The sequence below is a fragment of the Elephantulus edwardii genome, unplaced genomic scaffold, assembly GCF_000299155.1.
Source record: "Elephantulus edwardii isolate Elephantulus edwardi_28Jun2011 unplaced genomic scaffold, EleEdw1.0 scaffold00052, whole genome shotgun sequence".
In the NCBI taxonomy this organism is placed as follows: Eukaryota; Metazoa; Chordata; class Mammalia; order Macroscelidea; family Macroscelididae; genus Elephantulus; species Elephantulus edwardii.
This window is the reverse complement of record NW_006399802.1, coordinates 16,232,830-16,247,520: the sequence shown is the minus strand read 5'-3', so window position 1 is coordinate 16,247,520 and position 14,691 is coordinate 16,232,830. Positions and strand designations below refer to the sequence as shown.

The 14,691-nt window shown below is 44.8% G+C and overlaps 1 protein-coding gene across 1 annotated transcript in view; it reads left to right on the top strand.

The window, feature by feature from the left end:
• The first annotated feature begins 7,973 nt into the window (after nucleotides 1-7,973).
• EPB41L4B (erythrocyte membrane protein band 4.1 like 4B) overlaps nucleotides 7,974-14,691 on the top strand; it is a 195,495-nt gene continuing 188,777 nt past the window's right edge. Inside the window, exons 1-2 of the mRNA XM_006886987.1 lie at nucleotides 7,974-7,995; nucleotides 14,191-14,422. Coding sequence (XP_006887049.1) covers nucleotides 7,974-7,995; nucleotides 14,191-14,422 — 254 coding nt within the window. The remainder of the gene's footprint in view (nucleotides 7,996-14,190; nucleotides 14,423-14,691) is intronic.

Sequence of the window (14,691 nt, the reverse complement as noted above, 5' to 3'; positions counted from 1 at the left end):
CTCGAGTTGAGTAGGACTCACAACAACCCTATGAACAGTAGATCTGAACCCTGTCCTATCCTCTGCCATCCTTATCATCGCTGACACACTTGTAACCATTGCTGCAGTCACCGTGGTAATCTATTTCACTGAGTGCCTTCCTCTTTCACTAACCCTCCACTTTTCGGAGCATGATGTCCTTCTCCACAGAATAGCCTCTCCTGGGCCACCAGGGCTACCTGTGAGTTTACTCCTTGCTCCCTGAAAATGTCATCTTTGTCAGGGATTGAAATTTTGAGACGAGTTCTTGACTCTAGCATGAGATTAGGAGAAAGACAGATGCCAGCAATACCTGCAAGTAGAATTGCTGCTATATAACAAAAACCAAAAAACAAATAAAAAAACCCCAACAAAACACCAAACAAAACTCATGAAATTATTCTCTATAGATGAGTAAGTAAGTAAACACAAGTAAGGCCAAGTTTAGCTTGTTTATGGGGTAATCCAACAGTGGTCAGAGGCCACACCTGGAGGCTCCTGGCACCACCTCCCAGGTGGGGTGAGGAGGCCACAGACAGCACCCAAGGGACTGCTCTCCTACAGCCAGGCTGCCCCTGGGAAGTCAGCCCACACCAGCTGACCAGCCTGGCCATCAGACTGGCCTGACCGGTTTGCAGGGTTTCTGTTCCCCAGAAGCAAGTTCTTCGGCATTACCTGCTCACTCTTGGGCTACATTTCTTCTCTCTATCTCCCTCGCTTCCTCCCTCCCACCTTCCCTCTCTCCCTCTTTCTTTCCGTTTCTTCTCCCCTTCAGCCTCCTTCCCCCTTCCCAGTTCCTGCCTGGTCCCTGCTAACCCACAGACTGAGGGCTGCTAACTTCATTTCCACCCCTATGCCCCTGACTGGGGCTCTTCCCTCCCTTGGGCCCTTGCCAGACCAGCCAGGCTCTGACCCAGAATGTTTCTGTTTTTGTAATGGTTATAAAATTGTCAGTAATAGCATAGGCTGTCATGCTAACAGCAACAATTCACTTTTATGGAGTACTTACCCTGAGCAGACATAGTTTGCATGCCTCATGCCCTTAATTCCCCACAACAGACTTGTGAGGTCATTATCCTTGTTATTATGCCCTTTTAATAGATAAGAAACTAAGTGTGAGGACTCGCATTTGGTGACCAAGGTTACACGGATGGTAAGTGGCATAGTCAGGACTTGAAGGCCACGTCCTAACACGCATGAACTGTATCATGTGCATATACGCTTAGTGGCCATAGTGACGAATGTGTGTGTGTGTGTGAGAGAGAGAGAAAGGAAGAAAGAATGAGCAAGCTAGCTCCTAGGAGAGGAAACACTCAGAGGAGTTTGCTGTTGTCAATTGCTGTGACGTCAGAACCGATCCATAGCTGATCCTCCACTGGGTTATCAGAAGCTGCAAGTCACATGGGAGGAGACTGTTCATCTTTCTCCCACTGAGCAACTGGTGGATTCAAACCACTGACCTTTGGGTTGGCAGTCCAACTCTCTACCCACCAGGCCAGCAGAGCTCCCTTAACTTAAGTCAGGGGGCAGTAGTCATGAGTAGAATTATTTCTCAAATCCATTTTTCAAACCTCCGACTTTCTAATCCCCAGTGGGCATTTGCCCACCCCCAGAGGAAAAGTGATGAGAGATAGGATAGCAGTTTGGAGCAGACAGCCAACAACTGAAGTAACTTGTAAGGAAAGTTCTTGAACACACATACACCCACGACCACTCATCAGGCACCCTCCCTAGTCTTCAGGCCTGGCTTTGCTTGTCTCTACCCTCTCCATCCCCTTCTGGCAGGATTCACTGAGACTCCTCGAACAGCAAGCTTGGGCATGCCCCAGTTCTGTAGGAATTCACCCGGCCAGGATGGGATGAAAAGGGGAAGACGACGTGCTCCACTGTCAAGCAAGCTCTCAGTCTGGTTCAGCTCTCACCTGTCTTGAGAGAAACCCAGGTTTGACTCTCAGCCAAAGCACCTCCTGTGCAACTGCCACCCAGCTGTCTGCATAGGTGATACGTTTCCATGATGCTGGCCAGGTTCCCGAGGGGCTTCCAGACCAAGACAGACTAGGAAGAAAGATCTAGAGATTTGCTTCCCCTTCAGTCACAATAGTCAGATACTGTGGAGGTATTAAGGATGGTGCAAGCTCAGTCTCAGTGCATAATTCCCAGGGTTTCCTTGAATTGGGGCATTCCACAGCAGCCTTTGTCGTCGGCCCTACTGAAACTCATGCATAGAAGGTCTTGGGTCAGTTCACTGCTTTCTCTTCTCCAGGTGAAAGAAGTGAACTGAAGAGGCTGATCTCAATAACCAAGTATTGGCTGGGGAAAAGTTGAAGATGGGATGAGAGTATAGATGTGGAAGGATGAGGAAATGACTAATGTTTCTAGATTGTGTCCTGAGGGAAATTGCCTCAGACATCTCCCTTGAAGCATGTGGTGGATTTGAACTGCCTACCTTTCAGTGAGCAGGCGGTTCTCCTTAGCCTAACCACCAGAGCTCCCAGTGTAAGTAGCAGAAAAGCCCTGGCCTGACTCCTCAACCCAGGAGACTCTCCCCCTGCCCCTTCATCTCCGCTGTCACCTTAAGAGCATGGGATACTAATCTGACTGGTCAGATTCCAGGACACAGGTTAGGCTTCTGAGCAGGGTCACTGAGCATTTTTTGACCCGCGAGGAGGAGGCCCTTTCTGGGTTTCACCCACGCCTCAGTACACTCGCCTCTCCTCCAGTCAGCTAGTGACCAGAAGGAAACACCCAGCCACGGAGTGCTTACAGAGAGGGGCGGCCCTCTGAGGCCCCAGGCTGGGACTTGGATGCCATCCCGACTTTATCAGAGAGCCCTGGGCACTGGGCAGGCCCGGCCAACACAAAGCCGGCTTGTCTGCCCATCACTGTGGCCCGTGGTGTCTGTTTCCCTCGGGAATCCCACGGGCCCATGGGGAGTGGCAGGGCAGGGCTTGACCCCTGCCGGCTCCCACGTAACATCATCAGAACCCTTGTCTTTATAACTAACAGCTTCATCAAAAGGGAAAAAGAGGCTGGGGGAGGGGACATAAAGGGAGGGTGTTTCAAAGAGCGCCAATTAAAGGCAGGGTGGGGCCGAGCGAGGGCAGGAACTGGCTTTGGGGGAGCAAAGAAAAGCGAGCCGGGCCCCCTCCCAGTGACTCAGTGAGGGCGGGAGGCCGCGTGGCCTCGGGAAAGGGCCAGGTTTCAGTTTGGAGAGGACCGAGAAGGAGGGAAGGCGGCCCAGAAAAATGTCTGTGGGATCCAGGGCTTCCAGTCTCAGGTGATGCCGCCACTTCCAGCTGCGTAACCTTAAGCACAAGTCCTTCAACTTGTCAGAACCCCCGGCTCCCCTGGGCTATGAATTTGGGACAAGCACACTTGACCGAATGAACTGTTTTAAATAGCATGTGAGAAGCTGTATGTAGTATCTGCAAGAGCGTCTAGTAACTAAACTATAAATCTATACAGAATAAAGAAGTACTTTTATTGTTCCCTTGGGAATTCCGTGCATAGTCCCTGGGGCGTAGTGTTATTCACCCTAAAGCTATGCTTCTGACCTCCAGCAGCTGTGGATTAGATAGGTCATCTCCTATCCAGGATTTACAACCTCAAAGGGTCCGCTGTGACTCAGTTTCATCTGCAAACAGCTCAGAGGGTCAGCTGCGAGTAGGTTTCACCTGGATGGTAATGAGGTTTAGAGGGGCTGGTGAATTTGAACCAACAGTCTTAGGAAGGCAGACCACACAACTAGAGCAACTCCGCCTCCAGAGTAACTGGCTGAGGGCTGCGTCATCAGAGCTCCCACCTTCTGAGAAGTATTTGTCAATTCTCAGCTCCACCCAGCTCATCCACGCCCAGACTGCACCCTTCAGCTTCAGACAATATCACTCCTTCTGTCCCCCTAAAACACCAGCTATCTGGTTGTTCTCTGATATTCCTTTATGCATGCCTTCTGTCTTTCTCACCCCACAGATTCCCTTTTTCCACTCCTCTTATGTAACCATCTTTCCAAGATGAAAATTAAAAGCCATCTTTGCTCCTTCTAGTATTAGTCAATGTCCTCATTCATCCCACCTTGCATTTTATGGCTTCTACATCTTTTTTTTTTTTTTTTGGTATCAGTTATCCACATTAATCTTAACATGTCTTAATAAAATGTTGAGGTTGATGATATTTGCTCATTTTACAGATTAAAATATATGAGTCTCAGATTAGAATTCAGCAGAAATCCCATATTCTTTTTTTGGCAACTCCCTGTCACTTTTTTTTTAATTTTTTTTCCTTGTCACCTTTTGTGCGTAAACTTTTAAAGTTTTTTTTTAATTTTTTTTCCTTGTCACCTTTTGTGCGTAAACTTTTAAAGTGAGTGGTCTGGGGCTCCTGCTTGCCTCTCTGGACTTCATTCTCTCCTAAGCCCAGATAGTCTATTTACTGGTTTTACCATTCTAATTTTATCCAGGTCATGGGGGACCTCCTTTCTACCTAGACAACTTCAAAGGTTCCCACAGACTTCATCTCTCTTTTTACTGGCATGCAACCATTTCTACCCACCACTTTTTTATTGCTTCAAATTCTCTCATCCCTTGGCTTGAACTAGGAATTAAAGTCTACAATGGAGAAAGATGGAAAGGGTTTCTTTCCTGTGTCTTGTGATTTCTTGGCTATATAATGGTAATACAGGTGAGTTATGAACCCTCACTTGGAACGCTGCTTCCATGGTGTATTCAGAGGTGTGGTAGGATTTCAAAAGCACATTTTACCATCACCACTAACCCAGCTGCTAAGGGCTTTCCCTGAAAGAACAACTTACCTTGGTTTTGATCAACTAATCAGCTGAGTTTTTCCTCTGATGGCAGAGAGGACCTGAACTGTCATATTTCTGCATAATAATAGCATGGGAAGGTTGGTCTCAGCAGTCTGAGAGCTATCACTAGTTAGACCTAGGATCTCCTACTGGACATGAAGCAGGAGTCAAGAAGATGGACCATCTGCAAGTGATATATGTTGGAGGTGGTGTCTAGTCCTGCACTGTTCAATATGGCAGCCACTACTTAAATAATATTGGGGTTGGTACCAGAGCTCCATGGGCATAATTCCTCTAAAGCAGGATACTTGCTCTTGAAAGAACAAATGGTTCTCAGTAGGAAAGTCCTGCTAAGGAATTCCATTAAGGAGGAAACACTCTCTCCAGATCTTGATCTCTTAAGTCTAGATGTAAGCCTGGTTAGTAAGTATTTAGAATGGGAATCTAGGAATCTGAAATTGAAGAGGACATCAGAATTACGATATGAGTAGAGGCAGAGTCAGTTAAGGAATAAATTTTATTTTTTAACTAAAGTAATAGTTGACTATTGTCACCAAAGGATCTTTTCACTTCGGCCATGTCTTAAAGCTTTGATGACTTATTAACTCTCCATTTGTACAGTTCAGCAATGAATCCTGCTTTGTCAATTATTTGCCTCAAGCCAACCCTTAAAGGATGAACAAAATGAGTTCCTATTCACAATGATGCATAAGTCTTGCATTCAGGAAAGAGAACAATGTGAAGGACTTGGAAATGGAAAACCTTCATTGTAAGTTGCTTATTCTATGGGTTAGGTACACTTTAAGAAGCAGCAAGATCTAGGTAGTCAGAATCAAATAGTCATTAGAAGTGTATGCTAGGGACAAATACTGCATAGTGCCACTGTTGTAAAACAAGACTGACATCGGGATTGGGGGGAGACTGAGAAAGATGGGATAAATAATGTATACTGCATTGAAACAGATGAGGGAGAAAACTGTTTAAAAGGGATATGTGATTAGGTACTATTGTCATGATGGGAGTCCAGAACGAAGGCTGCATAGTGGAGTGGACCTGGGGGGAGGGATTGTAAAACAATGAAAGAGTTTTTCTTTTCCTTTTCAAAGAGAAGAGTGTACTGGGGAGGGGGAGTGGTAGGCAGGGAGAAAAGTGCAACAATGAATGAATGGAAATCCAAAGTCTCCGTAAATGTTCATTAAAAATAATAATAATTTAAAAAAATTTAAAAAAGAAAAAATATAAAAGAAAAAAAAAAAGAAGTGTGTGCTCCTGCTTCCCTTGGCTCTGCTTTTCTATGTGTTAATGCTATCCTTAGGCTTTGTCCAAGCTGCATCAGAGTGAGGTCTCAAAAAGGACTGCAGACATATGCACTGCTAGTTCACTCACCCCAGTGGAAAGAAAGCATCATCACTTCTCAATAATTTCAACATAGGTTTCTTCCTGTTCTTGAACCAGCAGTGGACAAGTTCTGGAAATCCTGGGAAATAGAATGTTCTGATTGGCTAGGACTGAAGATGTGCCAACATCTGAAGCAGGATGTTGAATAAACTTCTTTTAAACTAAGTGAGTTGGACAGAAGTGGTTCTATAAAGGAACCCAAACACTAGAACTCCAAAAGGGAAAACAGGTGCTAGGCTGGCAAGAACCACAGCTGCCCATTGTGGAGTTTTTAATTAAAGATAGCTTTTATTATTGTGAAACGATAGTAGAGAGTTTATGCTGACATTTATTAAACTCTTAAGAGGGTTGGGAAGGCTTTGTGATACATAGTAAATTCTCAATAATGTTTACGAAAAGAATAAGTTCACAAGAGAGTAAGTAGGAACACACATAAAGTGTAATCTTGTTCTACAGGAGGGAAGAAAGGAGTTTGATGGAATGAGGGCACAATTTTGTTCAGTCTAGGAAATCAGCCAGGAAGCGAAGGTAAGGATAAATGGCACATTTCTGACAAGGAGTTCCTTAGAGACGGGGAAAAGGGCTGTTTAATTAACATGTACAACCACTCTGGAGGAAGAGTGTGCACAGAGAACTCTGCAAGATTTGCCGATGACATAAAACTCTTCTGAGTGGTGATGGGAAGGACAGTGGACAGTTCTCAGGAACCTGAGCAGAGAAGTGACAGCAGAGCTCCTGTGAAGAGACGCCACGATGGTGACTCTAAGAGACCAAATTCCAAAAGATGCATATGACAATGGAATACTATGCTGCATTAAAAAACAAGGAACTCATGCAATATTATTCAAAATGGTTGACTCTGGAGAACATTATGCTGAGTGAAATATCCCAGTCACAAAAGGACAAATATTACATGATGCCACTGTTGTAGAATGGGACTGTCCTTGGGGTTGGGGAGAGACTGAGTAAGATGGGTTCAATAATGTATACTGCACTGAAACAGAGGAGGGAGAGAACCGTTTAAAAGAGAGATGTAACTGGGTATTTCTGTCATCACAGGAGACTAGAGCGAGGGCTGCATGGTGGAGGGGACCTGGGGGAGGGTTTGTAAAACAATGAAAGAATCTTTTCTTTTACTTTTCCATAATTTTTGGACTCATGTACTTATAACTTGTTAGTCAAATTTGTGTCTTCTAGGTTGCAACACCCCCATGATACATCTTCAAGGATATGTACATGTACAGCCAAGCACAATCAATAAGAGTGCATCTGAATTCCAAAATCAATCTCCATAATAGTCTATGTGTTTCCTACTGCCAAAGGGGCCCTTTAGAGTAGTGAGAGAAGATCTACACCCTGAAACCCACAGCGTCCCTTTTCAGCAGGAAGTAGCTAAGAGAATACGCCGTCCCCTTTTCCTTATGACTCAGGGTGAAGTCTCTCTCAGGGAGGAGTGATAGGGAATGGCAAAGGATACACTGACAAAGAAGATTAATCAGAACTGGCTTTGACAAGCACTGTGGCATTTGGACAAGAACAAACTGGGAGGAGGGTAGAGAGAATAGTGCAACAATGAATGAGTGGAAGCCCAAAATCTCTGTAAATGTTTATGAAAATTAATAAAATATAATTATAGAAAAAAAAAGAAAAAAAGAAAAAAAAAAGATGCATATGAAATGAAGACTGAAAATCAGGCTTCTGACCAAGGAAAGTACATACAAGTAAATAGAGTGGTTTCTGAGAACGTCAGCCAAAGATGGCTTTAGACAGGAAGGCAAGTGAGATATTGGGGTTCAGAACAACAGTTTGGGGTTCAAAGGTCACATAATATAATAGGGTGATGCACTGATAAATGGAATGCGTGTGCCGTTCTACCCCACCATCCTGAGCAGAGTGGAGGCTCAAGAATCCTTGAAGTCGCGAGTCTCAGATAATGGGACTGCTGGGTCTGAGAGGCAAAGATTAAGAGCAGGAATCAAAATATGTAATGTAAACACATGAAGTGCAGATGTGCACATCAAATCTTAAAACTTTAATGGCAAGAAAATGTAGTCAGGAGCTGACCAGAGCTTTGGTTTCTCCTCTGTGTGATAGAGCAGAGCTTAGATCATGAATGAGTTGAATCTTAAACGAGATCAGGTGATGTCAATGCCTAGTATAATGCTTACTCCAAAGTAAATACAGGTAAAACTAAAGCAATATGGAGTATCCAGGCAATTCATGACGCCCTAGCCCTAAAGTCTGTTAGCTATAAGGGCATGCCTGCTACTATTGTCAGTTATTTATGGGATCTAAAGTCAGAGAAATAGGCTCTACTCCAATATTTGTTTTCCATGAAAACATCAACCCCACATGGTCTTTATGAAGAAGATCCTGTATTTATTCGAGAAGCATTTATTGAACTAGATGGATCTTGGCTGAAAGCAGAGAGTACCAGAAGGATGTCTATTCGTGTTTTATTGACTACATAAAGGCATTTGACAGGGTGGATCATAACAGATTGTGGCTAACATTGAGAAGAATGAGATTCTCAGAACACTAAACTGTGCTCATGCGAAACCTATACCTAGACCAAGAAGCTGTTGTCAAAACAAAGCAAGGGAACACTACATGGGGTTTAAAATCAAGAAAAGTGTTTGTCAGGTTGTATCATTTCTCCATACCTGTTCAATCTCTATGCTGAGCAAATCATTTGGGAAGCTAGACTTTATGGGGGGAAGTGGCATCAGGATTGGAGGAAGCTTTATCAACCTGCATTTTGCAGATGCACAACTTTGCTGAAAGTGAGGAAGATTTGAAATGTTTGCTGTAGAAGATCAAAGACTAGTAGTCTTCAATATAGATTAAATCTCAGCATCAAGAAAACAAAAATCCTCACCACTGGACTGTTAGGTGATATCATGATAGATGGAGAAAAGATTGAAAGTGTCAATAATTTTATCTTACTTGAATCCACAATCAACACCCATGGTGCCAGCAGTCAGGAAATCAAAAGATGTATTGCATTGGGAAAGTCTGCAGTCAGGGACTTCTCCAGAGAGCTGAAGAGCAAGGACGTCAGTTTAAAGACTAAGATGCATCTGATCCAAGCTATGGTCTTTTCAATTACTTGCTATGCAACTGAGAGTTGGACAAGTCAATAAAGATGACAAGAAAAAAGAATCACCTTTGAGGTGTAGTGTTGGAGAAGAATATTAAGTATCCCATGAACAAAAAAGGATGTCTTGGGGGAGGTGAAGCTGGGGTGCTCTTTAGCAGGACGGTGAAACTTCAACTCACATACTTTGGGTCTGTTGTTTGGAGGGGCCAGTCCTTGGAAAAGAATGTTATGCTTCTAAAAGTGGATGGTTAGTGAAGGTGGAGAGGACCCTCAGTGAGATGGATTGACACAGTGACTGTAACAATGGGCACAATTGTGGCAGAGAGAATGAGGATGGCACAGGATAGGGCAGGCTTCAGATCCATTGTTCACACAGCCGCTATTAGTTGTAGTAGACCCAACATGACCTATCAACAACAATAACACTGCTTATCAGACATCAAATTAGGCACTAAGTGGGTATATAAGGAGTAGTAAGGGAAAAAAGCCTGTTCTGGTGGAGCTTCAAGTCTAGCAGAAAAAGACGACAGTGGGTCATCATAAACCTGAATAGTGCTTGCTCTGAGAAGGGCACAAACAACAAAGATAACGTGTAGAGAAGGGCTTTAAAAAACCACAAAACGCGGAGCTAGTATTATTGAGTAATGTCTTGGTAATAGTTTCTCATTGTTCCTGGAACAAATGGCCACCAAATTAGGAGCTTAAAATAACACAAATTTATTATCTTACAGTTCTAGAGGTCAGTTGTCAAAAAAATGGTCTGATAGGGTTAAAATGAAAAGCTTCCTGGAGGCCCTACAGGAGAATCTGTCCCTTGTCTTCTCCAGCTTCTGAAGACTGTCCCAAACTCTTGACTCCTGGTCATATTATTTGACCTTTGCTTGGTTGGCTTATGATCTTCTTTGACATTCTGCTTCCTTTTTATAAGCACCCTTATGAGTATATTTGGTCCACCCGAAATTTGCAAAGTCCTTTTTGCCACATAATAGAACATATTTACAGGTTCTAGGGATGAGGATGCGGATGTCTTTGGGAGACCTTTATTCTTTCTATCATAGCATTCCTGAGATGTATAAGATGATAGAAACATCCTTATGCAGAATTGGGCTATCTTTGAACACAGAACCTATTAGAGCTAGTTTGTGGGGAGCAACAGGCGTATTTGAGGGCTGACTGCGCATGCCTTCTCAGAATGCATTGTTAGCAAGGTTGACCCTATAGTATTGTAAAGGGCCCACGTAGGCAACAGGGAAGGGCGCTGGGGACTGCCAGCAGTTATCCTAAGATAATGGACAAGGATAGTCCTTCCCTAAACTCCAATCTCTAAGTCAGTGACGGTAACTAGGTCTATCTGAAAAAGTTGGGGTAAGGATTAATTATAATGTCATCCATGAAATCACATAAGACTTTGATCCTTTAAAAAAATGTGAATTTGGGAACTAACTTAGGCCCATAAGGACAAATCTGAATAAGGCCATTATTGCAGAACTAGATAACTAGTAAAATGTGTATGAGGATCCAAGGGGGGGGGAGAGTAGGCGCAGAGGGGTGTGGATGGGTGGGTGGGGTTATCATAAGGTCACACAATTTGATGGGTAGAGGGAGGGGTGGGTAAAGGAAATGGTAAATATTCGGTGTGAAAAACAATGTATACAAACTTTGCAAGTAAACTAGTATAAAATAAAAATTGTATTTTTAAAAAAATGTCCATTTTGAAAAGTCTCCCTCTTTTGTCTGGAGCTCAACATCAAGAAGACAAAGACTCCCACCTTTGGGCCAACGAACAGGACCATGATGGATGGAGAAGAGATTGAAGTTTTACAGCTTGCTCGGCTCCACAATCAACACTCTTGGCACCAACAGTCAGGAAATCAAAAGATAAATGACATTAGGTAAATCTGCTGTCAGGGACCTTTCCAGAGGACTGAGAAGCAATAATGTCAGTCTAGAAACTAAGGTGCACCTGATTCAGTCCATAGTCTTTGCAATTATTTGCTATGTATCAGAGACCTGGACAATGACTAAGGACGACAGAGAAGAACTGATGTCCTTGAGTTGTGGTTCTGGAGAAGAGTCTTTTTTTTTTTTTTTTTTTTAAAGAAAAGATTCTTTCATAGTTTTACAAACCCTCCCCCAGGTCCCCTCCACCATGCAGCCCTCGCTCTAGTCTCCTGTGATGACAGAAATACCCAGTTACATCTCTCTTTTAAACGGTTCTCTCCCTCCTCTGTTTCAGTGCAGTATACATTATTGAACCCATCTTACTCAGTCTCTCCCCAACCCCAAGGACAGTCCCATTCTACAACAGTGGCATCATGTAATATTTGTCCTTTTGTGACTGGGATATTTCACTCAGCATAATGTTCTCCAGAGTCAACCATTTTGAATAATATTGCATGAGTTCCTTGTTTTTTAATGCAGCATAGTATTCCATTGTGCGAATATACCACAGCTTCTCTAGCCATTCGTTTGTTGATGGGCACTTAGGTTGTTTCCAACTCCTTGCTATTGTGAACAAAGCTGCAATGAACATGGGTGTGCATATATCTGCTTGGATGTCAGCTATGGTCTCTTCAGGGTATATTCCCAGTAGTGGAATTGCTGGGTCAAATGGTATCTCTATTTGCAACTTTTTGAGAAAGCGCCATACTGCTTTCCACAGGGGTTGCACCATTTTACACTCCCACCAACAGTGAATCAGGGTTCCAGTTTCTCCACAACCTCGCCAGCATTTGTTGCTTGCTGTTCTGTTAAATTTTGCTATTTTGACTGGGGTGAAATGATATCTCATAGTTGTTTTAATTTGCATCTCTCTTAGGGCTAGGGATTTTGAGCATTTCTTCATGTGTTTGTTAGCCATCTGAATGTCGTCTTCGGTGAAGTGCCTGTTCATATCCTGTGCCCATTTTTCTATTGGATTATTTACCTTTATCTTGTTGTGGTGCTCAAGTATTTCATAAATTCTGGATATAAGTCCCTTATCTGATATGTTATTACCGAATACTTTTTCCCAGTCAGTGGCTTCCCTTTTTACCCTACTGGAGAAGTTTTTGGATGTGCATAGGGATTTGAGTCTTAGAAGGTCCCATTCATCTATGTTATCTTCTCCTGGTTGTAGCTTTTCCAGGATACTGGGAAGACTGTTTATGTTGTGGATTAGGACTTCTAGTGTTGTTTCTAGCTTTTCTGTAATGAAGTTTATAGTCCTTGCTTTTAGTCCTAGGTCCATGATCCACCTTGAGTTGGTTTTTGTGTATGGAGTGAGGTGTGTGTCTTGCTTGAGTCTTTTGCAGATATTTTTCCAATTTTGCCAACACCATTTGTTAAAAAGGCTGTCGTTCCCCCACTTCACTGATTTCATTGGAGAAGAGTCTTGAACATACCACGGACTGCCAAGAAAACAAGTCTATCTTGGAGAGGGTAAAACCAAGTTTCTTCTTGGAGGCTAGGATTTTGAAACTCTGCCTCACAGACATTGGGTATGTGGCCAGGAGGGACCTGTGTTTGGAGGAGGACATCACGCTCGGAAGGGTGGAGAGACAGTACAGGAGAGGAAGATCCAAAATGAGATGGACAGATACAGTAACTAGGGCAGTGGGAGTAGGTGTGTCCTAGTCAGTGAGACTGGCTCAGGACACGGCGGACTTCAGAGCCGTTGTACATGGGGTCGCTATGAGTCACAGGTAAGTCGACGGTACATAACAACAACAGCCTTTCTTATTCCAGGGCTCACTGTGAAGCTTCACTGGCTTGACGAACCACATTACATGTCTCAGCCTGGCAGCGAAGCTGGTGGCTGATAGGGATAACCCCAGCTGGAGTCCGGCAAACCCAGGTTGCATTAGTAGCAAGTGTCAGCATCAAGAGGAGAAAGTCTCTAAAGCTCTCTCAGCTTCAGTTTCTTCCTCTGTTCAGGGTGTAGGAATGGTGGTAGTCAAAATTGTCATCTAAGGCCTCCCTGAGGATCAAGTGAGATAGTGAATGTAAAGGACTTAGCACAGTGTCTGGCACAAAATTAAGGGCACAATAAGTTGTACTGTTATTCTTCTCATGAGGTGCCACCTCCTAATCTCATCTTCCTCCACACTTGTCATTGCACACTTGGGGACATTGTTTATAAGCAATTCCTCAGTCTGGTTTACTCTTAATGTGTTGTTGAGTACCTAGTGCAAACAGACCCCACAGCTGACAGTCGCATGGGAGGAGACTGCCCGGCTCTTGTGGAGCTGCTGGTGGATTCAAACTGTATGCTTTCGGAATGGCAGCACAGTTTCTTACCACTAAGCCACCAGAGCTCCCTATATCCTATGCTCAATGTATTCTACACTAATCCTTGGGACTTCAGTTATACTCTTCTAGCCAGTAGTTTACTCTCTAATAACCCCTCTCCTCGTCCCCTAGTTATGACCTCTTGTGCAGAACTTCAACACTGGACTATAGTTCCTGACTATCGTGTGCTGACCAACCCACATGCACGAGGTTTCGAATCCACCAACTATTGCAAGCAAGAAAGATGGGCAGGCAATCCCTCCCTTGCTATTTACTGCCTCTGAAAACACACCTGCTAGAGAGTCAGCTATGAGAAAGTTCCAACTCAATGGTACATAGCAACAGCATAATGTGCTGAAAAGTATTTTCCTTATTTCTCCTGACCTCGTCTTCCCCCCCTCCCCCCTTATATGGAATGTGTCAATTGGTCTGGAATGGTTCTGAGAGAATGAGAATGGTTCTGGAATGAGAAGCTGAGAGATCTTTAGTCAGCCTGCTTCCTTTTCCAGAAAGGGAAACTGAGGATTATAATGTAATACTATTCCATGTCAGTCCTCCAGGGCAGGTCTTCCCAGCAGACAAGTAGCCTTGTTTTCCTAACCAGAGGGGAGACTCTCAGGCGTCTCCAGGGCTCTGGGAGCCGGAAACACGTGTGTGCTCACCTACGTGTACACACGTGAGCACACCTTCAGCAGCGGGGGGCGTTCAGGCCGGCAGGGGGCAGCACAGACTCGGCTTGCAATTACCCGGCGCAGCCCCGAGGGAGGAGGGCGTGCTGCAGTCCCGGCGGCGGCGGCGGCGGCGGCAGTGGCGGTGGCCGCGGCTGGAGGTGCAGCTTCCCAAGTGGGAGGCGGGGGCTGCGAGCGCAGGCAGAGCGGCTTCGGGAGCGGGCGTTCGGCGAGGCCTCCTCCGGCCCCAGGCGCGGCGCGGCGAGTGGGAGCGAGCGCGCCGGGAGCACGCAGGCGCTTTCCTCGGGTTGGCCCTCGGCAGGCGCGCTGCGCGGGAGCAGCCCGCAGCCCGCCCCCTGCACCCCCGACACTCCTCGGCGCCCCTGGCCCTCCCGCAGCCGGCCATCGAGACCAGCCCCTTCGCCTCCGGCGCAGGG